At 43.5% G+C, this 26,723-nt stretch overlaps 1 protein-coding gene across 1 annotated transcript; it reads left to right on the plus strand.

The window, feature by feature from the left end:
• Positions 1–917: 917 nt before the first annotated feature.
• Positions 918–26,483, plus strand: LOC306919569 (inactive all-trans-retinol 13,14-reductase; the record flags this gene model as incomplete). Its single annotated transcript, XM_079532329.1, has 11 exons — positions 918–1,080; positions 6,774–6,956; positions 8,189–8,430; positions 11,065–11,260; positions 12,161–12,358; positions 14,550–14,672; positions 18,237–18,375; positions 20,134–20,243; positions 20,823–20,989; positions 22,467–22,626; positions 25,564–26,483. The coding sequence occupies 11 exons, from the start codon at positions 918–920 to the stop codon at positions 25,731–25,733; spliced, it is 1,851 nt and encodes a 616-aa protein (XP_079388455.1). The 3' UTR covers positions 25,734–26,483.
• Positions 26,484–26,723: the final 240 nt, after the last annotated feature.

A 26,723-nucleotide genomic window follows, 5' to 3' on the forward strand; every position in this document is an offset into this window, starting at 1 on the left:
TACTACATTTTTACAAATCTAACCATCTAATGTATACACTCCCAGGGTGTATAACATTGGACCCTTTCGAGTCGATTTTACACTCAGAATTACACAAACACGACAGATTTGACTGCATCAAGTGTACAGAAAAATAAGCGATTGACATGACACCAGACTATGGTGCCAACAACACCTTTTTTGACGGCAATCTCCTGGAGAGAGAGAGAGAGGGGGAGAGAGAGAGAGAGAGAGAGAGAGAGAGAGAGAGAGAGAGAGAGAGAGAGAGAGAGAGAGAGGGGGAGAGAGAGAGAGAGAGAGAGAGAGAGAGTGAGAGGTGTCGTTCACCCTCTGTCTTTATCTTTACTGCTTGTCATAACAAGAGTAGAATTACATGTCTGACTCTTGCCCCGTTTTGCCCAGACCTTATTGCCATGTGGGTGCGGTATAAAAGAACCTTGGTTAAGTGAGCATATCTTTCACTAAGCGCTATAACCCACCAGCTTTAGACGCTATAGTACAGTGGTGTGTTCTATAACCCACCAGCTTTAGACGCTATAGTACAGTGGTGTGTTCTATAACCCACCAGCTTTAGACGCTATAGTACAGTGGTTTGTTCTATAACCCACCAGCTTTAGACGCTATAGTACAGTGGTTTGTTCTATAACCCACCAGCTTTAGACGCTATAGTACAGTGGTGTGTTCTATAACCCACCAGCTTTAGACGCTATAGTACAGTGGTTTGTTCTATAACCCACCAGCTTTAGACGCTATAGTACAGTGGTTTGTTCTATAACCCACCAGCTTTAGACGCTATAGTACAGTGGTGTGTTCTATAACCCACCAGCTTTAGACGCTATAGTACAGTGGTTTGTTCTATAACCGAGCAGCTCTAGACTGTGTAGGTATAGTGTAGTTGTTTTGCCGTCGTGGTCATCATGTGGCACTGGCTGCTGATCTTCCTGGTGTGGCTGGCGGTGTGGGCCGGCGGATCCTACTGGTACCTGTTCGGGAAGCCCAGTCCCTTCTCGCTGGAGTCGGTGAGGCCGCCGGGGCCTCGCGAGCTGGACCAGAGGAAGAGGGACAAAGTCATCAAGAACGGTCAGTTCTATTTTTTTAAAGATATTTTTGGGGGCTTTTTGCCTTTATTTATTTGTACAGTAGGTAGACAGGAACCGGGGAGAGAGATGTGGGGGGGAAGACAGTAAAGTTTGTCGGGATTGGGACACGAACCCGTGACACACTGTCATGCTGGATTACCAGCCAAGGTGCCTATACTATAAAAATCACACCCGTGTGAAGTGAGGGGCGCTAATATATTAAAGTCTAACTCATGTTGCTATGATTAGGTGATTTAATGAGGATGTAAAACAAACGTTGTCAAAACAAACATTAAATTAACTTTATTGTTAATGGGATTTAATGTTTGTGTTAGGGTAAGATGACATACATTTTCCCTTCATTGTCAATGGCGTTTTTAAAAACAAACATTGAACTAAAAACAAACACTAAACGTGTAAAACGGTCAAACATTGGCTGAATTGGTAAATGACATTAAGAAATAAACAAAATAAATGAAAATAGCCAATCTACAACCTCACAACACCGATAATTGCGAGCTTGTAGATCTGCTATTTTCACAACATTTATCTGTGGAACCGAGTCAAACTAATAATGGCATTTTTATAGAGCTTTTCCAATATTTTTATAGCGCTTTATATTACAATGGTTCATTCATTCATACATTGCGAGGTGAAGCAGCGAACAGTCAAGGCCAGCGTCCTCACCCCTATACATTCACACACCAATGGTGGCGAGCTACCATGCGAGGCACCAACCAACTCATATTTAGAGGCAATGTGGGGTCTTTCCCACGAAGGACAACTCGACACGTGGAGCCGGGATTCGAACCGCCGACCCATTCGATGACCTACTCTACCTCCTGAGCCACAGTCGCCCCTAAATGTAATGCCTATACATTCCAGGTGCTTGTCAGGGTGGGTCGCGGCCCGAACACGTTGAGAACACCCGCTCTAGGGCAGGGGTTCTCAACCCGTGGGTCGCGACCCCTCGAGGGGTCGCCAAATTATTTTGAGGGGGTCCCCAAATTATTTAAAAAAAAAAAAAAAAATGAATGGCTGTAAAGTGGAAATGAAGAGTGTACATATAGTACACATAGTACATGCATACACCTTCCCTAATGATTATGGTTTCAGTATTTATTTATGGTGTATTGTCTCTATTATTAAGGTTATTGTAGCAGTCAATTTATATTGGGGGTCGGGAGGGGGCGGGGCGGGGGTCCCCGGCCAAAAAGGTTGAGAACCCCTGCTCTAGGGCAGGGGTTTTGGCTGTGGACCCCCGGAAATGCTTTGGTCATGTTCAAGTTAACAAGCATTTGAAAGGCATTTGAAATGAAATAAAAAGGATTCCAATTCAAAACTGGCAAAAAAAACCCTAATATAGCAAAAATAGCAGCTCTACAAGCTCAAAACGCGTCGCACTGCAACGCGTTTTGAGATTGTAGATCGGCTATTGACAGGAGGGGCACCAAAATGTGGTGATTTGATTGGATAATGGGGGCACCCCTTTACTTTACTTTAACTTATGAACTATACACTTTTGTGTATGTTCACATGACCTGATGAAGATCAAATACGTAGATCGAAACGTTGTCAGATTTCTCAATAAAGAAAGTGTTTTGTTCCCCGTGGTGTGCAGGCTCAGTGACAGTGACAGGATACCATTAAGGTTACTTACTACGGTCGGTAACTATCAATCAAACTAGTGGGGACCCACTCGAACGACCTCAAGGTCCCCAGAACCCCACATTGAGAACCAGTGTGATAAACGTCAACGCAGTTGCTGGTTTCCCCCCCCCAAAAAAATACACTTTAAAATCCAGAATGCTATACTTTAACTCTCTGAGAGTGTTCAAATGTAACCAAATGGACCCTCGGCCTCAAGCAGCACTTCACTGAGCCGTGAGTTTAGGTCAGTTCAGTTTGGTTCATCCTGTGAAAACAACAATGAGGAATACTGACACACCATTTCCTTTAAATATAATATATGTTGGCTATTAAAAAATAGAAGATCTGCAGCTCACTTTGTAGGTCTATTTAAAAAAAAGAATCGTGAACATTCAGATTCAGATACGTGTATTAGCCATTGTGTGTACACACACACACACACACACACACACACACATAGGAATTTGTTTTGGCATTTTCATGTGTGCATTTCTATTCTTTTTTTCACACCTAACAGATAGAACGAACAACACAAGACGAAAGGAAGGAAGATAAATACTAGAAAAAGTGCCCTTCTGGGCACAGGTCTCCACCAGGAGGATAGGAGTGTGTGTGTGATGTTTGGCAAAATGTTTAGAAGCAATATAAACGTGTGTGTGTGTGTGACGCGGCTTGGCCTGTTGTAGCACCACCATGAGTCTGATTTGAAAACTGTCAAGTGGCATTTCTTCCAAAGCCTAGTGGGAATATGCATGGACAGTTTCACCACAATCGGACGCTGAGTTGAGTAGTTGTGGCGATTTGTACAAAACGGGTACAAAGCGGGCTACTCCTGAAAGGTTTAGAAGCCAATCGTAGCCAATGAAGGTGGATTATGAGAAATCAAACAAACCCGTGTTGATCACATGACTATGAAGAGCATGTGTACAGATTTGCGTGAAATTTGGATAAAATCTGAAGGAGTAATATTAGAAAATGTGTTTTACATAGGTCGGCCTCCTGGTGGCGCTATAAAGAGCAGATGTGAAAAATTCCAGGCAAAGGTTTTTCCTTGGCCTTTAGGGAGTTGGCATACAAAGTTATCCACAGATCCGTGCAGTTAGAGGTAAACTTTTCGGCCAGTTATAGCGCCACCATGAGGCTGAGTTGAAAATGTTCATGTGGCATTTCTTCCTCGGCCTAGTGGGAATGTGCGTGCACAATTTCACGGAAGTCACACAATGTGTTCATGATTTGCAGCATTTTTTAGAAACTGAGCACTCCTGCGAACTTTGGAAGCCAATCTTAGCCAATCAGGATGGAGTCTGAGAAATCTGAAAGACCCGTTTCGTTGAATGGCTCTAGAGAGACTGTGTACCAATTTGCGTGATGTTTGGACAAAATCTGTAGGTGTACTGTCCAAAAACTTGTTTTGCACAAAGCGGCCTCCTGGTGGCGCTATAACAAGCCGTTCTGGAAATTTTGGGGCAGAGGTTCATCGTTGGCATTCAGGGAGTGTGTGTGCAAAATGTGGCATCGACCGGGTTAACGGTGCCGGAGATTAGCTGGTCACAGACGGAAGGATGGACGGACGGACGGACGGACGGACGGACACACACACGGACGGACGGACGGAGTGCAAAACATACTCTCTCCCCATGCCTTCGGCCTGGTGGAGACAATAAAGTGCAGAGTTATAGTTCATAGTGCAACATTGTGAACAGTACAGTACAGTACAGTACAGTACAGTACAGTACAGTACAGTACAGTACAGTACAGTACAGTATGTACAACACATTCTGCCTGGAGATATAGTTGATGTTGAAGCCACAGAGTTATAACATTTCAAAGTGTAATCCCAATTTGATTAAAACCTTAATAATAATAATGTGGCTGTGCAGTTTCATAACAGTGTTTAATCATTTTAAACACGTACATGCACGCACACACACACACACACATGCACACACGCACACACACACACGCACGCACGCGTGCACACACGCGCGCACGCACACACACGCGCGCGCACACACGTGCACGCACGCACGCGCACGCACGCACACACACACGCACACACACTTCACTTGGAAACTATATATAGAGACCACTTCATTTGAATCAAAGGACTCTTTGAAATGATGTCAGGCTGCCCTGACATAGTGTTATTTCAGACTCTTTATGATACGACCAGAGTTTCCCCTCCGTGTGTGTCACAACAACATAACGTCCGTGTCGGGTGCTGAAACCTTATATGTCCAAAACCGTTCCTTTTATTATTATGGTGTGACGTGTTGTGATCTCGTTAGATCAGCTATTTTCACAGCTTGTGTGATGACGTATGGAATTAATTTTCGGGGGAAGAAAAACTAAAACGTAACAGTTTGAAACGTGGAGATAAGAGGTTTCTCCCCGTCGTCCAACGATAGATATTGAAGCATGCAACAGTGACTGTACCAGGACTGTTATCTTTCGTGTGTGCAGCTTATCTTAATTAAATTATGACCGGGAGACCCTAATCTGCTCTTTATTATCCAGATAGAAAACAATGTTCAAGAACCGTGCGTTTTACAATCGACAAGCTCAAGCAATATGCAACCTTCAGACTATAATCTTATCAACCGCTAAATTGTATAACACTTTAACTTAAACATTTAGCAATTCCTCTGCAGGTTACATCGAGACAAGTTGCAAAGCATTGTTTGAATCCTGTTTAGGCCCTGTTGTTAACGCATTGTGAGCTTTCAGATCTGCTATGGAGGGAAATGAATGTTTTGAAACCTTTTGCCTTTTATGCCATGCCCAATTAAATTAAACGATTTAATGACCACAATAAGATGACCTACTCTTGTATACCTCTTCAATTGTGTACTTGTGTAGCCATGTGATGGCCGCACAAAGTTTGTTAAAACATGGTGGATACTGGTTTGGTACTGATATTGGTTTAATTTAGTTTATATTTATTTCCAGCACTACTACATTCTACATTCATAAAGGACTACACACAACAGAACCGGCGGTTAAATGACACACTGTTTATTTCAAGTTTGGTGATAAGGTTACGGACTGGAGTAGCTGTGCACATCCATAAGTTATATTGTATCAATGGAGTACTGGAGTTTAAATGGCTGGTCACAGAAAGAAGGGCCAGCTGCTTCAGATTGGCTTATAACTAAGGAGCTCGCTGGCTATCTCTTTGCCGACCAACTCTGGTCCCTGACAAGCCATACGTATGTTTTGTTGTAACTCATAACTTTTAATATGTTGTGTTTTGTATGTTTTTCTATGGACCTTTATGTCTGCTATAAAGGCATTCATTCATTCATTCATTCATTCATTCAAAATGTATTGACATAAAGAATGGCTTTGCATCCAAGCAGGACAGTGAGGTATATCCCTACTGTATAGATACTGCCCCCCAAAGGGATACTAAATATTTGAGGGGGACCCGTTCCATCCAGGGGGTCCACACTCCACACATGCAGCTAAATGATTGATAGATAGGTCTGTAACTCTGACAGTGTTCAAATGGAACTAAAATGGACCCGTAATTTTGGGGACCTGTAAGGGTCGATTTGGTTCTATTATTTGTACAATGGCAGAGTTAAAGGTATATTCAGTGATTTCACTAAATTCAAATACTAAATTGTGAAAATCCTCCCTATGTGTGCTGACCATACAGTATAATTAGTTCCTCCCTATCCCCAGTGAACCGCAGGGGTCAAAAAACCCTATAGTTTTGGTTTTGGTGGTGGGTGAGAAAGCCTTCTTCCAATCAGGATCGAGCGGGGGCGGGCCTAGGTGCGCGTGCTGTTGGCCTGTTGTGTGCCCCCCCCCCACTGCAGCGTGTGCATATCTTGTTACCGGGGCGAACCAGGTTTTTTTCCTTCCAAATCACCGAATGCTCCTTTAAATTGACACTGAACACTGATGCTCTGTACAGTCCACAACATGCAGGTTTCAGTGTGGACAAGGTGCCTCAGAACCTGGACGTCAGAAATGATCTCTCTCTGTGTGTGTGTGTGTGTGTGTGTGCGTGTGTGCGTGCGTCTTGTCCACGTGCAGGTTTCAACGTGGACAAGGTGCCCAAGAACCTGGACGTCATCGTGATCGGCAGTGGCATCGGAGGCCTGACGGCCGCGGCCACGCTGGCCAAGGCCGGCAAGAAGGTCCTTCTGCTGGAGCAGCACGAGCAGGCCGGAGGATGCTGCCACACCTTCATAGAGAAGGGCTTCGAGTTCGACGTGGGTAAGAAGAACAGAATGTATACAGGCCCTGGGCCGTGGCTCAGCGGTCCAGGCACCTTGGGTGGTAATCCAGTCTGGCAGTGTGGCCGCGGGTTCGACTCCCGATCCCGACGGCTTCACTGCATGTCTTCCCCCCCCCCATCTCTCTCCCCATTTCCTGTCAGCCTAAGGACCGATTCATACTCCTATTTTACCGCCGTTTCGGCGCTGTAGTGCCGAAATGATTTCGGCTCGTCAGAAATTTTCAGTAGCACCGAAGAGCCGACTTTAGGACGGTACCCGCCCCCCCCCGAACCTCAAATGACGTCACATTGTAGGCTCTACAGAGCCGAACCGACTTTTATTCAGCTCTAAAATATGAATCGGCCCTAAGCCTATACTGTCTGTCCCTCCATAAAAAAATATAAAATAAAGGCGAAAGCCACAAAAAAACGTAAAAAAAAAAAAAAGAACAGAACAGAACGTATTAAATGAGGATGCTGAAATGTCTGTAACTGGTACCAGTGTTGTTTTTGGCAGCACATTTAGTCTTATTTAGTCACATTTTAGTCACCTGGAATGTTTTAGCGTTAGTCTAGTTTTAGTCGACTAAATATATCATAAGATTTGAGTCAACTAAATCTACAGTTGATTTAGTCGAACAAAATGTATTTAGGTGTCGTAATGACTGTATTTTTTTTCCAGATCTACAAGCTCACAACACGTCGCGCTGCGACGCGTTGTGGGCTTGTAGATCGGCTATTTTCAGCATCCAACTAATTGTAAAATGACTTATAGTGGATCTCCTGTCCACTATAGTCCCTTCCTAACATTTTAGTCTATAGTTTTTATTTGTTGACGAAATTGTCAGTATATATTTAGTCTTAGTTTTAGTCATCATAGCTTAGTTTTCATTTAGTTTCCATTCAGTTCCATTTGTACACTCTCAGAGTAAAATTAACATTGATTTAACAATACAAATTGGGGGTCCCAGAAATAGAAATGCCATTAAATGGGGGTCTGTATAGAGACTAATATACATGTCAAACTGGGGGTCCTTGAAATTAAACGGGTTGAGAATCACTGCGAGAGCCGTACAATTTCTCTTATGGGGGTCTCTGGCATATCTTTTCAAATAAGGGTCCGTGACGTGAAAAAGTTTGGGAACCACTGCCCTATAGGGGTCCCCCGGACTGCCCTGTCGAAGACCCCTGCAGTTATGTTCTTTTTTTACGTTCCTTCTCATCAACGCAGGGCTTCACTACATCGGCCAGCTCCACGAGAACAGCCTGCTCCGCATCGCCTTCGACCAGATCAGCGAGGGCCAGCTGCAGTTCCACAAGCTGGACCAGCACTTTGACACCATCGTGATCGGCACGGGCGACGAGAAGAGGGAGTACACCATCTACACCGGCAAGACCGAGATGGAGGCCCACCTCAAGAAGCAGTTCCCCGACGACACCGCCGCCATCGAGACCTTCTTCAAGATCATGAAGGTACACAGTAAAACAAGTGCCCTTTCCAGACCACGATTTACTATGCAAATGCCACTCCTTTCCATGCCATGCCGGAAGGCATTTTATGTTGAACATAATTGTTTAGAAATCCATGTCGTTACACCGCATCTCCACTAGCTAAAGAGTGCTGGGTTGCGCCCCGAAAATAGCTGATCTACAAGCTCACAACGCGTTGCTATTTTTGTCCAAAAGTGCCCAAAAGTACTCTCTGCACGTCCCTGGGTAGTGCTGTCGCCTCATACAGCTAGAAGGTCATGGGTTCGATTCCCGCTGTGGGCACTGGGGGCGTGTTTCCTCCTCCGCGTCATCAGTGCCCATACCCGAGGCGGGGTTGGCGAAAGAGCCTTTCTGTGTGGAGTTTGCATGTTCTCCCCGTGTCCCCATAGGCCCTATGGTACCTATACCCTATGGCATAGGGTATAGGTACCCTCACAAAAAACATGCAGTAATCCTGGTCTCTAAACTGCCTCCCCCTGGCCAGCCGGGGTGCCTGATGGAGGGGAAAGGAACTGGTCGGAATAACTTGTTCCTTCCACGCACTACGTCTGTCCCGGGGAAACTCTCCCCTGTCAGCGTGGACTCCTCATGCATAGAAGGAAGCATGAGGTCAGTCTGCTGCCCCCCCCCCCAGGTTGGCAGAGGAAGTGTAGCGCCCAGGATTAGATAGATAATTGACACTGGGTGAAAACAATGGGTTGCGAAAATCGTGGGATAAAAATTATAGAAAAAATAAAAGTACATTAGGCCTATTGTACACAACAATAGACTGGGGCCGCTGCAACTAGACATTATGTTTGAGGGGCGCTATAGTCCCTCCTATGTCCAGCTTTGAGGGTTTGTGTCAACGCAAACATAGTGTCCTAACACAAACATTGTAGACAAAAGTGAGGACGCAAATTGTGATTGGCCGGAATGAGATGATGTATGATAAGAGCGCCCCTCACTTGAATCACACGGGTGTGATTTTTCTTATGATTGATTGATTGATTGATTCTTTATTTAAGTGCCATGCTTCCGAAGAAGCCCAGCCCATATGGACTTACAGGACACTTTTTACAGTTTACATAAACAATGACAATAAACCGACATGACAGTTAGAAAACAATGATGAATGAAGTGAATACCAAACTCCTAACTAATACACTCCAGATCCTTACAAGGCAGATTACATAATATACAACATAAAATAAAATACCATAAAATATATGGTATACACTGACACCACGCTAGACAGGAACGCCCAAAAACGTCACATCCGGTTTTAGCCTGGGGTAAGAATGTTCTATGGCTGCCAATGCAACTTGGTCCAATCCTTAATCACATACGGACACACATCTATGCCGATGCTATCTAACTTGCGGAGGTAGCGTGCCTTGTCCACGGGCAACAGATCTTTCAACGTATGGCATTGCAAATACGTTTGATAATCGCTACTCTGCTCAATATTGTTTTTAAAATGCCGCAAATTGCATTGCAGTAAACGAGAGCAAATCACAACTTCCCCCGGGGGTGGGCGGAGTCAGTTTGAGGCGCTGCGCCGTGGTGTCAGTGTATAGTGATTATTCTATTGATTACTTTTTTTATTTATTTTTATTAAATGAATAGAGAAGCGTAGTTAAAAATAAAATAATTACCAAATCGATTAACCACCCTGACCCAACATTGCAACGCACAACATTGTCCCGCGATAATAATGGAAGTAGTCAATCTAAGAAGTTGTAGATCGCCTATTTTGTCATTGTTCTTTCCTTTACTATTCGCGTATAACGACATCCCAAAAATAGATGGTCCTCAGTTTTCACTGTTATAGGCTACCGATGAATTGGAACGTTGCCATTTGATCCAAGCAGGAACATACAGATGTGCGGTTTGAGAATGTTGAGATGTCAGTGCATTGTTAGAAACAGAACACACATGCACATTCACATGGCCCACGCACATCTGACCAATTAACATTGTTAACCCATTGTTTACCTGAGGACGATTCTACAAAATGTTCTGAAAAACCTCATGTTTCTATGTCAGTGGTTCTCAATATTTCATGTCAAGGACCCCAAAAATTATATGTAATTAATTGGCCTACAAGCTTGTGGCGCGCCACTCGGTGGCGCGCTATGAGCTTGTAGATCTGCTATTTTTCAGTAGCTGAATTATAACATTAAGTTTAATACACCAAAAGGGATTCCCGCCCAGAATGGGTTAAGTGGTCAGATGGGTGGCCTTCAAGATTTTCAAGTGAGCCAGAAAAGGTTGAGAACCACAATAACATTGTATTCATTAAAGCAGCTATAACATGAATTTCAAAACAGTTCTTAATATTTATATTTTATCATAATTGTCTATGTCCCTCAAACTTGACATCACAAATACAACCAAATCAGTTGAGCTGTTCCTGAGAACAATTTCCATAAAAAGTCCCTATATGATGAGAAATCCTGATTGTTCAAAATTGCATATTTGTGGGGATAGAAAATACACAGGGGAGCTAAAAAAAATTGGACAAAGTTGAATTTTATGTTATACTGTAGGTCCTTTAACATAATTAAAGGATTCTCAAAAATGTCAACTTTAGAGTGACTTTCCTGAGAGTCCTTTTGTTTGTTTTCCCAACAGGTGTCAGCCAAGAAGACTCACTACCTGGCCACACTGAAGCTGATCCCACGCTGGGTCGCTCTGTTCCTGCTCAAGACTCGCATCGCACACCTGATGTCGTCCATCTTCACCCTCACTGGAACGTGTGCCACCGAGCTGGTGGACACCCTGACCTCCAACAAGGACCTCCACGTCATCTTCTCCTACCTGTTCTACGGTCAGTTCTCCTGGACGTTATATGAATGTCAAGAAAGACTTCATAATAACACCTCCAAAGGCCTATTCATACACCAGTTTTATAGAGCGTCGCAGTCCCGCCCCCTACCAGAGCCCAGGAAATGATTCTCTGTTCATTTTCCTCATAGACATTTCAAAAAGTATTTATTTAAAGACCTTTTAAGCGCCGTACAAGGCCAACTCGAGTTGTGACAAATCATGACAAAACACATTTTTTCGGGCCAAACAAATAATTAGAAACGGCAGGTTTCTTTTTTTTTTCTTGTTTTTCTTCTTTGTAATTATTTGTTTGGTCTATGATGTTGCCGTGATTTGTCACAACTCGAGTTGGCTTTGTACAACGCTTAAAAGGTCTTTAAATAAATACTTTTTAAAATCTCTATGGGAAAAATGCATTGGGAATCATTTCCTGCCTCGGAAACTGCAGGCGTTTTTGTTTTCTAAAGGGAGAATTTCCCTGTGGCAAAACAACGTTATACAGGCGCTAAATAGTCTCTAGAAAGCACACTCACATTTATTTTGTGTCTTAGAAACTATGCCGCATCCTGGCTTTTATTGGGAAGGTATTATTCTTCCAGTTTTGAGGTAAAGGAAGTTCTGGTTTAAAGGGTTCCGACCTGATGACTACAAAACAATGACATAGAACATGACGTAACGATATCATCCGCTCCCGACCAGATCACACAGCGATTTAGTAATACCGACCAGGCTTTCCTCCGAGGTTGAAAGCTTGCTGACGCGAGGTTATCCCCCCCACTGGCCATAAAAATGAATGACCAGAGGCACAGAAGCAAAAGCATGCTGAGGCACAGATCTCCCGCATTCCCCCCAGGCAGGCAAATTATGTGAATACCGGTATTAGCATTATGTCTACTTCCAGGTGTTCCGCCAAAGGACTCCAGCATCGTCATCAACGCCCTGCTGATCCACCACTACAAGCGCGGCGCCTACTATCCCTTGGGGGGCGCCAGCGAGATCGCCTACCACATCATCCGTACCATCCAGAACAACGGAGGCACCTGCCTGGTCCGAGCCCCGGTCACCAAGATCCTGGTCAACGACCAGAACACAGCCTACGGTAAGCTGCCTGGTCAGGGCCCCGGTCACCATGATCCTTGTCAACGACCAGAACACAGTCTATATGGTAAGGACTGACTCCAGGTCAGTCAGTACTCAATGAACAGAACACAGCCAACGGTAAGCACTGACTCCAGGTCAGTCATTACTCAATGACCACAACACAGCCAACGGTAAGGACTGACTCCAGGTCAGTCAGTACTCAATGACCACAACACAGCCTACGGTAAGCACTGACTCCAGGTCAGTCAGTACTCAATGACCACAACACAGCCTACGGTAAGCACTGACTCCAGGTCAGTCAGTACTCAATGACCACAACACAGCCTACGGTAAGCACTGACTCCAGGTCAGTCATTACTCAATGACCAGAACACAGCCTACGGTAAAGGACTAGTAGCCTACACGATTGTCGTTTACGAAGGAGTGTGTTCTGTATTGTGTGCATTAAGGTGTGTGTTGTTGTGTATTGTTATGAATAGATACTCTGAATCGGTATCTGAAAAGTATCGGTACCTTTTTGGTCATATCGGGTCATATTAGTATCAACGAATATATACCCGTCTAACCACCGATCCGACACAGGGGTTGGTAAATACAATATTGGGGCATTTGGAGTTTGCTTTGCAGTTGCCCAAACTGGACATTTGAGTGAGGAGTCTGCTATTAACAACACAAGATAAAATAAGTCATTTATTTTATTAGTATTTTTATTTATATTATTCTCCGGTATCGGTATTCGGTATCGGTATTCGGTATCGGCTAAAACAGAAATGGTGGGATCGGGAACGAAAAGTGTATCGGGACATCACTAGTTATGAAGGTGTGTGTTGTGTGTTAAGGTGTGTATTGTTATGAAGGTGTGTGTTGTGTATTACGGTGTGTGTTGTGCATGTGTTAAGGTGTGTATTGTTATGAAGGTGTGTGTTGTGTTTCTGAAGGTGTGTGTTGTGTGTTGTGTGTTAAAGGAGAATTCCAAGCTAGAATGCTTTCTTACCTTTCTTTGTAGTTGTTACGTCCCCACCAAAGAGGTCCAGGTGTTTTTTGTGCAAAAACTCCTTATTGGCTATTTCCCCTACCATAAGCCCTCAATGAATTGCATTGCATTGAATGGGAATTGAATGGGGCTATATGCTAATTCGCTTATTTCCATCGAAATAAGTAGTAAAGTGTGCCGCTTGGGATATTATTTACATTATGAATTGAGGATATATACAAAAAAATAATCATTTTGAGCGATGGAAATAAGCAAATTAGCACAACACCCCATAGCTCCATTCAATTCCCATTCAATTCATTGAGGGCTTATGGTAGGGGAAATAGCCAATAAGGAGGTTTTGCACAAAATAACACCTGGACCTCTTTGGTGAGGACGTAACAACTACAAATAAAGGTAAGCAAGCCTTCTAGCATGGAATTCTCCTTTAAGGTGTGTATTGTTATGAAGGTGTGTGTTGTGTTTCTGAAGGTGTATTGTTATGAAGGTGTGTGTTGTGTATTACGGTGTGTGTTGTGTGTTAAGGTGTGTATTGTTATGAAGGTGTGTGTTGTGTGTTAAGGTGTGTGTTGTGTTTCTGAAGGTGTGTGTTGTGTGTTAAGGTGTGTATTGTTATGAAGGTGTGTGTGTTGTGTGTTAAGGTGTGTATTGTTATGAAGGTGTGTGTTGTGTTTCTGAAGGTGTGTGTTGTGTGTTAAGGTGTGTATTGTTATGAAGGTGTGTGTTGTGTTTCTGAAGGTGTGTGGTGTGTATTGTTATGAAGGTGTGTGTTGTGTGTTGTGTTTCTGAAGGTGTGTGTTGTGTGTTAAGGTGTATTGTTATGAAGGTGTGTGTTATGTATTAAGGTGTGTGTTGTGTGTTAAGGTGTGTATTGTTATGAAGGTGTGTGTCGTTTCTGAAGGTGTGTGTTGTGTTTCTGAAGGTGTGTGTTGTGTGTTGTGTGTTAAGGTGTATTGTTATGAAGGTATGTGTTAAGGTGTGTGTTGTGTGTTAAGGTGTGTATTGTTATGAAGGTGTGTGTTGTGTTTCTGAAGGTGTGTGTTGTGTGTTGTGTTTCTGAAGGTGTGTGTTGTGTGTTGTGTTTCTGAAGGTGTGTGTTGTGTGTCGTGTTTCTGAAGGTGTGTGTTGTGTGTTGTGTTTCTGAAGGTGTGTGTTGTGTTTCTGAAGGTGTGTGTTGTGTGTTGTGTTTCTGAAGGTGTGACGGTAAGGAAGGGCCTCTCAGAGGAGGTGGAGATTCACGCTCCCATCGTCGTCTCCAACTGTGGCCTCTTCACCACCTTCCAGAAACTGGTCCCTCCTCACGTCAGAACAAAGCCAGGTACACTGTACTAATACTCCTCACGTCAGAACAAAGCCAGGTAGCCTACACTGTACTAACATGAATACTCCTCACGTCACATACAAAGCCAGGTACACTGTACTAATACTCCTCACGTCACAACAAAGCCAGATACATTGTACTAATACGAATACTCCTCACGTCACATACAAGCCAGGTTTTATATTAGATTAAATGTATTGTCACTGCACATAGTATACAAATACTTTGACAATGAAATTAAGAGTGGTGTCTAGCCAGAAGTGCAGTACAGTAATGCAGTAAGAGAGAATAAATACAGTAAATACAGTACAGTATGTACATTAATGTATACAGTATGTGTATAGTGATGCTTTTTAAGTTAATGTATACGAGTTGCTTCCACGTCCCTCCCAGACGTTCAGGACCTTAAGTGAATGTGTTGCTGTTCCACGTCCCTCCCAGACGTTCAGGACCTTATAGACGCCTTATCAGACGACGTCACACTGATAAGAAACAGCATGCGCGCATAAAGGCAGCAGAAGAACACCACCTCTCATAAGATGCAATGGAAAAGTTCTAACTGCACTCACGTGTAAAAAATGCCCCATCAAACTTTCAGATGCTGTTTTTCTCCCAGTGTGGAGGAAGAATGATTAGGATTTTTATTGTGATCTCTCGCCCTTGAAATATATGATCCTTGGTTTCTGTTGTGTTTGAACAATAATAGCAATTCAAAACAGTTGTCCTCAAAACCACACCTCCAGTCGCTGTCATAAGAACGGGAGGTGCGCACATGAACACGGCAGCAGAGCCTATTTGTGCACGGCTGCACGCGCACCTGCAGTCCATCAAGTATAATTTATGCTTCGTCCTGCGATGGTGTCGCGCACGCAGACCTCTACGCTCACAACAGTGCATCTGCGATGCGATGTGAGCTTGTATATCAGCTGTTCTCTGTGCGCAATACTGTTGGGCTTTGAAGTATAAATGTCTCCTAGGGTGCACCTCACTAGCCAACTCACAAGAGGAGGTTGAATGGACTGAAACCAGCGCTCCCCAAAACAACAGATTTGGAGATCTGTTGGGAATTGATTACATGAAACAGTCACCCGTTCGCCCAGTCCCAATGTTGTAAACAAATAATTGGTCTATAAGTGAATGTGTTGCTGTCTTTCACGTTGTGACGGCCAGAGTCACAATTGACTCTTAATTGGATAATTAACAAGCCATCACCACTCAACGATGATTGACACCTGGCAATCTCCCTGCTCACCACTGAAATTGCCACAGGTGTGTGTGAATCAGTGTGGAAGAAGTTTGTTTGTAGGCTGGCAGCAGCACTTCATGACAGTTGTCCAGCACTCTACTCAACATTCGTTACCCGGTGTTTTTATTTTATCCTTGAAGTGGCTCAAGTTGGAGCAAACTACCTAAACAAACTATATAATTCACTAACTGGGGAAACAGGCCTGTAGATCTTCAAGCTCCTCTGCGTTTGGAATCCAGGGAGAATTGGAGCTAAGGAGTGAATTGTTTGGAGTTGGTTGGTACCCCAACTTTCAGCAGCTGTCACATAGTTTCCCAAGGGAGTTCGGTTGGAACACATTTTTCTGTGATAGTAGACACAGTTTCCCAAGGGAGTTCGGTTGGAACACATTTTTCTGTGATAGACACCTAGTAAGCATTGTTTTTGCAGATTTGCCACAACTTAAGCTAACTTTACCTAACTAAAAGGGCACAGGCAAGCATGAAACACACAAGCCAGACCCTCCCTCACAAAGTGAGGCCCCGCCCCACAAGGATTCGCAAGTATACTGCTGGAAATGTAAACAAGCTGGCCATCCACCTTCTAACTGTTACAGCAATAAGCAATATTGACTCAAAGACTTCCCATCCTCCCCATGTGTCAGACACTCCTCGTCCAACTTATTTGGGGTGCCATTTTTATGTAACGGTTTCCTCAGTAGCTTATTAGTTTGTATTGAATGTTAGAAGCAGGGATGGGTTAGATTACAACATTTGCTTTCAATGAAAATAAAAAGCATCAACCAACGTAAAATAGTATTCAAAATTCAGTTGCAATTCACTTCAATTCATTTCAAATAAGGAACCCCAAAACAAAAAATATAAATCAATCAACGTTCAACTCAAAACCTTCAAATGGGGATAATTCAACCTTTTGAGAAAATAACAAATGAGTCAGTTCAATTCAAATAAAACAAAATTATCCTCTTCAATTGTCAATGTTAATGGGAAATATCCTCTTGCTGTTTAGGCAATGGGGAGCAAACTCCTCTTGCTCTCAGTTAAGTGGGCCCACTTAACTGAGAGCAAGAGGAGTTCCATATATGGAGTTGGGTTACCTGTATGTTCCTTAGGTGAATATGGTTAACTCAAAACAGGCAAATCCAAGGAAATCCTGAAGGACAACTCCTGCTCCAAACAATTCACTCCTTATCTCCAATTCTCCCTGGATTCCAAACGCAGAGGAGCTTGAAGATCTACAGGCCTGTTTCCCCAGTTAGTGAATTATATAGTTTGTTTAGGTAGTTTGCTCCAACTTGAGCCACTTCAAGGATCAAATAAAAACACCGGGTAAAGAATGTTGAGTAAAGTGCTGGACAACTGTCATGAAGTGCTGCTGCCATCCTACAAACAAACTTCTTACACACTGATTCACACACACACCTGTGGCAATTTCAGTGGTGAGCAGGGAGATTGCCAGGTGTCAATCATCGTTGAGTGGTGATGGCTTGTTAATTATCCAATTAAGAGTCAATTGTGACTCTGGCCGTCACATTCCTCCATGGAGAAAGCCGACCAAGATTGAGGTCGTCACAACATCCCTCCCAGGGGTGCAGTACTTAGTTTAGACAGTACTTAGTTTAGACTAGTCATTTGGTTAGACCAGTCATTAGTCCTACAACTACAACCTATCTCAAACCCTCACCCTAACCTCCCACGGGGCAGCACACCTAAACCTAACCTTAACCTTAACCTTAACCAATGACTAGTCTAAACTAAGTATGCACCCCCCCCTCTCAGACGTTCAGGACCTTAAAGGACCACTTCACCACTTTTCAACCTATCTTCATATAATAGGTCCTCACTATAATAATCATGATAAAATGGCACGATTTTTTTCTACTCAGTCTGTGTCTCATAGGAGGGCTGTGGGCAGTTCAGAAACCCGTCCACCAGTGACATCATCATTAGGCAGATTTTTTTTAACAAGATTTTTTTACAAAAATGTTTAGATTTTCATTATCGTGAGAACGATGGCTTCCATTTTGTGTTGCTGTCTTCCACGTCCTTCCCAGACGTTCAGGACCTTATAAGTGAATGTGTTGCTGTCTTCCACGTCCCTCCCAGACGTTCAGGACCTTATAAGTGAATGTGTTGCTGTCTTCCACGTCTCTCCCCAGACGTTCAGGACCTTATAAGTGAATGTGTTGCTGTCTTCCACGTCCCTCCCAGACGTTCAGGACCTTATAAGTGAATGTGTTGCTGTCTTCCACGTCCCTCCCAGACGTTCAGGACCTTATAAGTGAATGTGTTGCTGTCTTCCACGTCTCTCCCCAGACGTTCAGGCGAGGCTGGACATGATGAAGCATGGCAGGGGGTCCTTCCTGGTGTTCTCTGGGTTCGAGGGGACCCAGGAGGAGCTGGGCCTGGTGTCCACCAACTTCTGGCTCTTCAAGAACAACGACCTGGACCAGTCGTAAGTATGGCCACGCACAGGAAGAGTGGGTCGAACCTCCATGTTATGTCTACGTTTTGGGGGAAATGGTCTTAGTTTAGTTTAGTTTATTTGAACATCTTCACAGAACAGATTCAAGTGCATGGTTTACATCAGCAGAAAAAAAAAAGAATAAAGAAAAAACAGCCCCGTGAAGGTGATCAAAAGGCATGGGCTGAAGCTTAAAAGCTTATAAGTGCCCATCCTACTCACAGCACAGCATTAGAAATACTCAGCATAGTTATCAGTTTAACAGTACATTAATCAGAGACAAAAAAAGAGAAAAACAAATAACAACCCTACACCCAACCCACACCCGTATCACTGTAGAGATCCACCAGGATCCATAGTGATTGACTGCTTTAGTTTGACATTAGTATTGTTTTACACACACACACACACACACACACACACACACACACACACACACACACACACACACACACACACACACACACACACACACACACACACACACACACACGTCTATGTTCTTAATGTGAAGTATACAGATGTGAACATGCACGCTACATCATTATCAGACCTGAATGTACCCTTCAACTTACTGTTTACGCCCCAAAAATGGCTGGTTGGCTGATTTTGTGGCAATTTGTAGCAATTGTAGAAATATTAGGCCTTGTTGAATGTTCAAACATGTTCTAATCGTGTACTTTACATTACTTAAAACCCGTTTACAAATATTAAATTATTGAAATGATTTTGGGGGAAAAATTGCCAATTTTAACATCAATGTAGCTACTCATCCTTGGTGCTGACTCTTCGGTTTTTACCCACACATGACACACTGCCTTTTCGCTCCTATGCCACCAAAATGTGGAACGCCCTACCAACAGTCATTAAGACATGCGAATCCCTTGACTCCTTCAAAACCGCTCTCAAAGGGCACCTACGGATGGCTGCAATTCGAAACTGGCCCCCATAAAATCTGAATCCCCCCCCCACCGCCCCCCCCTTTTTCCCCTCACTGTATATGTTTCTTTTCCCTTTTTACCTCCATTATGATGAATTCCTGTACTGTTCTTTGTCTATATAGAAGTGTCTATTTGTACGTCTCTAAATGTTTTGATGATTTGAACATGGTGGACCCTATTGGAAACAAGTGTAATGCTTAATTGGGTCGTCCACTCACAGTTAACAGCCTTTGTATTGAGTTTGTGCTTGAAATGTACTGTAATTCTGCAAACTGTTAATAAATTCTTCAATCAATCAATCAAAACTGACGCGTGATTATGAATCCCACCAACGTTCTAGGGTAGACCATGTGTCTGATTGGCTCCCGGGAAGGCATAGTTTTACTGAGGTTAGGCCGTTCGGGTTAGGTTTAGGGGGGTGCATACTTACTTTAGACTAGTCATTGGTTAGACATGGGATAAGGTTAGGTTTAGGTGTGCTGCCCCGTGGGAGGTTAGGTTTAGGGTGAGGGTTTGACCGTTTGAGGTTGTAGTTGTAGGAGTAATGACTGGTCTATGTGCTGCTCTCAGTGGCCACACGGTGGCGCCAGCGTATAAGGTAACAGCAATAATAACCATTTACACAGGCAGAGCAGGCTCTGCTGCTTGTTACCTCTGCTTGGAGAATGACAATGAGTCATGCATGTTATGTTGCCAGAAGAGAATGTTTCATTTATAAAGACAAAATAATATTTTTTATAATGACAAATGTTAATATTGTGAACATCTTCTCTGTTGAATGACCGTGAGGAAACTCCTGTGTTTGCAGGATGGAGGACTACTTTGCTCTGGGCAAAGAGGAAGCGCCCGACCACATTCCCATGATGTTCATCACCATGCCTTCTGCAAAAGACCCCGAGGCCAAGATCAGACACCCAGGTACACGCACGCACGCACGCACGCACGCACGCACGCACGCACGCCACCTTCATTTTACTGTGTACTACTGTACTACTACTTCTACTAATTAATATGAAGAAGGCGGCCCGAGACATCCTGGCAGACACAGACATGGTAAATGGTGCATTTATATAGCGCTTTTATCCAACGCGCTTTGCATAGAATGTGCATTACATTCACCCATTCACACACGCTTTCATACACCGATGGCCAAGGAAACCATGCACACACACACACACACACCATACGCAGAGTCTTGCTCAAGGACACTTCGACACTAACTCTGGGGGAGCCCACAGGGATCGAACTGGGAACCTTGTGGTTGCCATCCGGGCCGCTCTACCGGCCACTACTACCCCTGAGCCACTGCTGCCCCGACATGCATGTATTGAGATCAAATAAATGACCCAATAAAGGCATCACTGTAGGCCTACTACTATAGTGTATATTGATGGTCCTATGAAAATAACCTGTGTGTGTGCGTGTGCGCCGTGCATTCCTGCGATGTTTAGGGGCAAACTAATCCAACCTGGGGTTTTGTGTCTTGGGTGTCCACAGGAAAGTCCTGCATGACCATACTGACCATGGTGAACTACGAGTGGTTCGAGGAGTGGACCGACACCACGGTGCGTAAACGCGGCGACGAATACCACAGCTACAAGATGAGGTTCGCAAACAACGTCTTCAACTGGGCCTGCACCGTATTCCCTAAAATCAAAGACAAGGTAACTTACTCTCCGTCACATAAAAGCACAGTCCAGTCAATCCACTGTTATTTGATGGTAAAGTCTTTCATTAATTGTAGTGTGTATGTTCTGTTAAACTCATCAATGAATGCCAGATGGATGGATGTTTTTATTATTTGTTTTACATGACATTGCTAATAATTTGTCTTTTCAGTGCATGGCACTCTGTCTGTCTGTCTGTCAGACAGTCTGAATAAGTCTGAATGCGTGTGCGCGTCCACGGCTAATCTTGCAAACCTGACTGATCACTCGGACACACATTTCTGGCGGATGAAGAAGTAAATCCAAGAATATACATTTTTTTTTAACTTTAAAGCCCAAACCACACCAAAGGTGTTGCATTGGTGTGGTTTAAAAGTGTTACATTTATATTCCAATAGTTTTTTTTTGCTAGTGTAACACAGGTGTCCCGACTCCCCGTCCTCTCTCCTTCTGATTGTTTATAGACTGCCCACATGGTGTCAGATAAGATCCAAGAGCTTTCTTCTTGTCCTCAGCTGGTGTTCCAGGAAGTAGTCATGCCCCTCACCAACATGCACTAGCTGTCTTATTTTATCAGGAGGTAGCCATGTCCCTCACCAGTCGCCAACATGCACTACCTGTCTTATTTATTGATGGTTTATCTTGTCTTCAGCTGGTGTTCCAGGAGATGGCCACCCCCCTCACCAACATGCACTATACCTTCCTTAGTTATTGATGTTTTATCTTGTCTTCAGCTGGTGTTCCAGGAGATGGCCACCCCCCTCACCAACATGCACTATACCTTCCTTAGTTATTGATGTTTTATCTTGTCTTCAGCTGGTGTTCCAGGAGGTAGCCACCCCCCTCACCAACATGCACTATACCTTCCTTAGTTATTGATGTTTTATCTTGTCTTCAGCTGGTGTTCCAGGAGGTAGCCACCCCCCTCACCAACATGCACTATACCTGCCTATTAGTTATTGATGTTTTATCTTGTCTTCAGCTGGTGTTCCAGGAGGTAGCCTTCCCCCTCACCAACATGCACTATACCTGCCTTAGTTATTGATTTTTTATCTTGTCTTCAGCTGGTGTTCCAGGAGGTAGCCACCCCCCTCACCAACATGCACTATACCTGTCTTATTTATTGATGTTTTATCTTGTCCTCAGCTGGTGTTCCAGGAGGTAGTCACCCCCCTCACCAACATGCACTATACCTGCCTTAGTTATTGATGTTTTATCTTGTCTTCAGCTGGTGTTCCAGGAGGTAGCCACCCCCCTCACCAACATGCACTATACCTGTCTTATTTATTGATGTTTTATCTTGTCCTCAGCTGGTGTTCCAGGAGGTAGTCACCCCCCTCACCAACATGCACTATACCTGCCTTAGTTATTGATGTTTTATCTTGTCTTCAGCTGGTGTTCCAGGAGGTAGCCACCCCCCTCACCAACATGCACTATACCTGCCTTAGTTATTGATGTTTTATCTTGTCTTCAGCTGGTGTTCCAGGAGGTAGCCACCCCCCTCACCAACATGCACTACCTGGGAGCGCAGCGCGGAGCCATGTACTCTGCGGAACACAACCTGGACCGCTTCCAGGCTGAGGCCGTGGCCAAGAACAGGTGTGACACTCCGGTGAAGAACCTCTACATCTCTGGTAAGACCTACAGCCTGCCTCCCTCCACCATGGCCGCTCTTATGATGGAACGAATACCAGAACACTCGCACTCAAAACACAGTCGCCTCAACCCGGTGGAGCGGCAGAACGGCCTCTCTTACCTGGTATCAGTGTTGTTTTTGGCAGCAAATTTAGATTTTAGTTTTAGTCATAGTCTTTTGAATAGTTTTCATTTTAGTTTTAGTCACATTTAAGTCACCAAATTATTTTAGTCGACTTAAATCTACAGTTGATTTAGTCGACTAAAATGTGTTTTGACAGGCCTTGATGTCGTTGTAATGGTAGATTTTACACGTTGGTTGCGTGCTGAAAATAGCAGATCTACAAGCTCACAACGCATTGCGCTGCGATGCGTCGTGAGCTTGTTTTCAGCATGCAACCTAGCATAAAACTGGATCTCTTGTCCACTAGTCCCTCCCTAACATTTTAGTCTAGTTTTTATTTGTTGACAAAATTGTCAATAGGCCTATATTTAGTCATAGTTTTAGTCATAGATTCGTTTTTATTTTGGTTTTCTTTAGTTTTAGTCAGTGAAAAAGGGTAGTCGACAAACATTTTTCGTCTTAGTTTTAGTCGATGAAAACAACACTGCCTGGTATTTCTAAACGTAACCTCAGTAAACTATGCCTAAACGGTTAAACCTAACCTTATTCCTAACCGTGACCTCAATAAAACAGTGCCAAAAACTAACCCTATTCCTAAACTGAAACCTCAGTAAAACTATATGCCTATATAGTAGTAACCCTACACTTTTTTCTAACCTAATAAGCCTATCTCACAGAATTTCCCCGCCCCCCTTAATACGCCCCCTTTTGGGGTTAGTGGTGATAGCGTGACGTCACTCCATAGACGCTACATGTTAACAGGGGTAATTTAAGAAGTCTACAACTTTTGTTTTCTCAAGGTAAGGTTTGTTCTATCTGTTCGAGCTGATTTACCATCTTGTTTGCTTCATAATAATATTGGTCTGTCACATTTTTGAGTGGTGTAAACCACTCCTACAACTGACTTTTGTGTGCAGAAAAAAATGAGCATGGTTGCTATGTTCAAAATAATTTCTGACGTAATTAAATCACACCCGGGTGAACTGGATGACCGTAGCAACCATGGTCATTTTTTCTGCACAAAAACAGCCAGTTGTGAAATCACATCCGGGTGTGAGGCTAAATAATACCTTACCTTATATAATACCTTAGACATTACGTCAGACCACAGCTGATCATGCTATATAAAACCTTACACCACTCAGTTCACACGGGTGTAATTTTTACATTAGAAAATGTACTTAGATTCTCCAGAGAAAAAAACGTGTAAATGCTAATGTTAAAGTCACCACTATTTACCGGAAGTGGGCGTGAAAAACGGGCTGTGAGATAGGCCTATTGTCCTCAATAAAACAGTGCCAAAAACGAACCCTATTTCTAACCATATCCTCGGTAAAACTAATACAAGAGGTACTCGGCGGGGGGAAAAAAGAGGGCGAGCGTGTTTTAAGGCGAGCCTTCCGGGTTATCGTGTGTGTTTACCTCCACAAAACATTGATTCTGGTGATGACCAGATCGAACCAATGTTTTGTGGAGCCCAATTCAGTGAAGTTGGGCTTAGAAGATGTTTGGATAAATCTTCGGATTCATTCAATTAGGCTTAAATGATAATAATATGACGTCATGAGTCATGACCCAACAAAATGTGTCTTGTTGGGTATAAAACCCAAGGATCACAAGTTTCTGTGAGAGTGCAGCCAGGTAACCTATAGGTCTAATATAAATCAGATCACATCAAAAGCCCTGAACCGCTTTGATGGTCGGACGGACGATCATCTTTCAAAATGTGACAGATAATCGCTGTCAGCAGCGATGTACAGTAGGACACATGGTGCTGTTTAGCCATCAGGTTTGCTAAGGCAGTTGTTCCCAAACTTGTTCATGTCAAGGACCCCCAGTTTGACATGCATTAGGCTACGGACGCTCCATTTTAACAGCATTTATATCTCTGGGACCCCAAATTATGATTATTGTAAAATCAATGTTAATTTAACTCTCTGAGTTACAGACCCATAAGGGTCCATTTGGTTCCAAACTATCATTTAGCTGGGGACCCCCTGGAACTCCCTCAAGGACCCCTGTGGGAACCACTGTGCTATGGTATTATTTCAGGTCTCATACAAATTGGGAACAAGTTCAGAATCCACCACATATTGAAAAGTGTTATTATGTTATTATGTGAGATTGAGAAGATCTAGTAGATCCTAGGGGCCTAGCTGTGAGTAAAATGTTGACCAGAGAGAATGAAGAGAGGCAGGAGTTGAGAGTCCACTGGTCCAGTTTAGTAGGGGTTTCCAACTGTGCCTTCAAATAAGGAATTGTACGCTATACTTGGATCACTGTTTTTCCCCGTCTACAAAAACCTTCTGCCAAAAAATAGCAGATCTGCAAGCTCACAGCGCGTCACATTTGCGACACGTTGTGAGCTTATAGATCTGCTATGGATGGTGGATGCTGGGGTCGAGTGGTTAATATTATACAAAAAAACTACATTATGTAGTTAGATTTGATCTTTTGTCCTGTGCGTCGCCCGGCTCGGGATGTCCGTCATTTGAATTTCAGGTTTCAAAAAACATTCCCTAAAGAGCAAAGCATTTTCATGAAATAAGAAGAAATCAAAGAAAATTCTTAAACATTTGTTTAAGAGGTATATGAAAATAGACATCAAATTTCTCTTTTGGGTCACTGTGTGTGTGTGTGTGTGTGTGTGTGTGTGTGTGTGTGTGTGTGTGTGTGTGTGTGTGTGTGTGTGTGTGTGTGTGTGTGTGTGTGTGTGTGTGTGTGTGTGTGTGTGTGTGTGTGTGTGTGTGTGTGTGTGTGTGCGCGCGCGCGCGCGTGCGTGCGTGCGTGCGTGTGCGTGTGCGTGTCCCAGGACAAGACGTGTTCAGCTGTGGGATAGCAGGAGCTCTGCACGGAGGTCTGCTGTGTGCCTCCACCGTGCTCGACCACATCGTCTACATAGACCTGCTCTTCCTCAAGAAGAAGCTCAAGAGGAGGAAGGCTCAGCAGCTGGCCCAGATGGCCAAGAAGAAGCTGCTGTGAGAGGCGGGGCAGCGACCGAGGCTGCCGGGCAGGCGGTTTTGTTGATTTTTATTCAATAGTCTTTTGAATAGTTCTCATTTAGTTTTAGTCACATTTTAGTCACTTGGAGTGTTTTAGTGTTAGTCTAGTTTTAGTCGACTAAATCTACAGTTGACAGTTGACTAAAATGTATTTTGGTGGGCCTTGATGCCGTAGTAATGACTGATTTTTACGCTTGCTGAAAATAGATCTGCTATTTTCAGCATGCAACCAAGTGTAAAATGTCCACTAGTCCCTCCCTTCCTAACATTTTAGTCTAGTTTTTATTTGTTGACGAAATTGTCAATATATTTAGTCTTAGTTTCCATGTAGTTTTCGTTTTTTCACAGACGAACGAATGTTTTGTCTTAGTATTATTAGTTGACAAAATCAACACTGCTGCCAGGGGAAAACCCCAAACCACAGCTCTTTAAGCCCCTCTGGTGGACAATGGTGGAACCGCACACTGATGTTTTGAATTCTGAAAGAATGGACCCTTGATTACAACTAGGTACACCTGGCCTGACATGTAACCTTTAGGACAGATAGGGGACGTTGATCATGTACTTGAGCTTCGGTCGAATACACTGAGAGCCGTCTGCTGCGTATCTGAGCCTGGCTGGCTTTGAGAGGAATGCTGATGAGGCGTAATATTTCATTTAAGTGAAAGGCCATTGTACAGTAATGTCCTAAATATATATCTCGTTGACATGTATGTCTTTTCTCTCTCTCTCTCTCTCTCTCTCTCTCTCTCTCTCTCTCTCTCTCTCTCTCTCTCTCTCTCTCTCTCTCACCTTGTTTTGCTTCTATTGCAGCATAACCTATGTCTAACATAAGAACCGGAAGTCTGTGTAGATAATGTATAACTTCAAATCTTGGAGCAGTGCAATTTGTAATTAAATCATAAATGATAGATTGATTCGTACATGTCAAATAGAGGACATGGCAAATGGACAGCATACTGGCATATAA

This window comes from Electrona antarctica (genome assembly GCF_951216825.1).
Source record: "Electrona antarctica genome assembly, contig: scaffold_26, whole genome shotgun sequence".
NCBI lineage: Eukaryota > Metazoa > Chordata > Actinopteri > Myctophiformes > Myctophidae > Electrona > Electrona antarctica.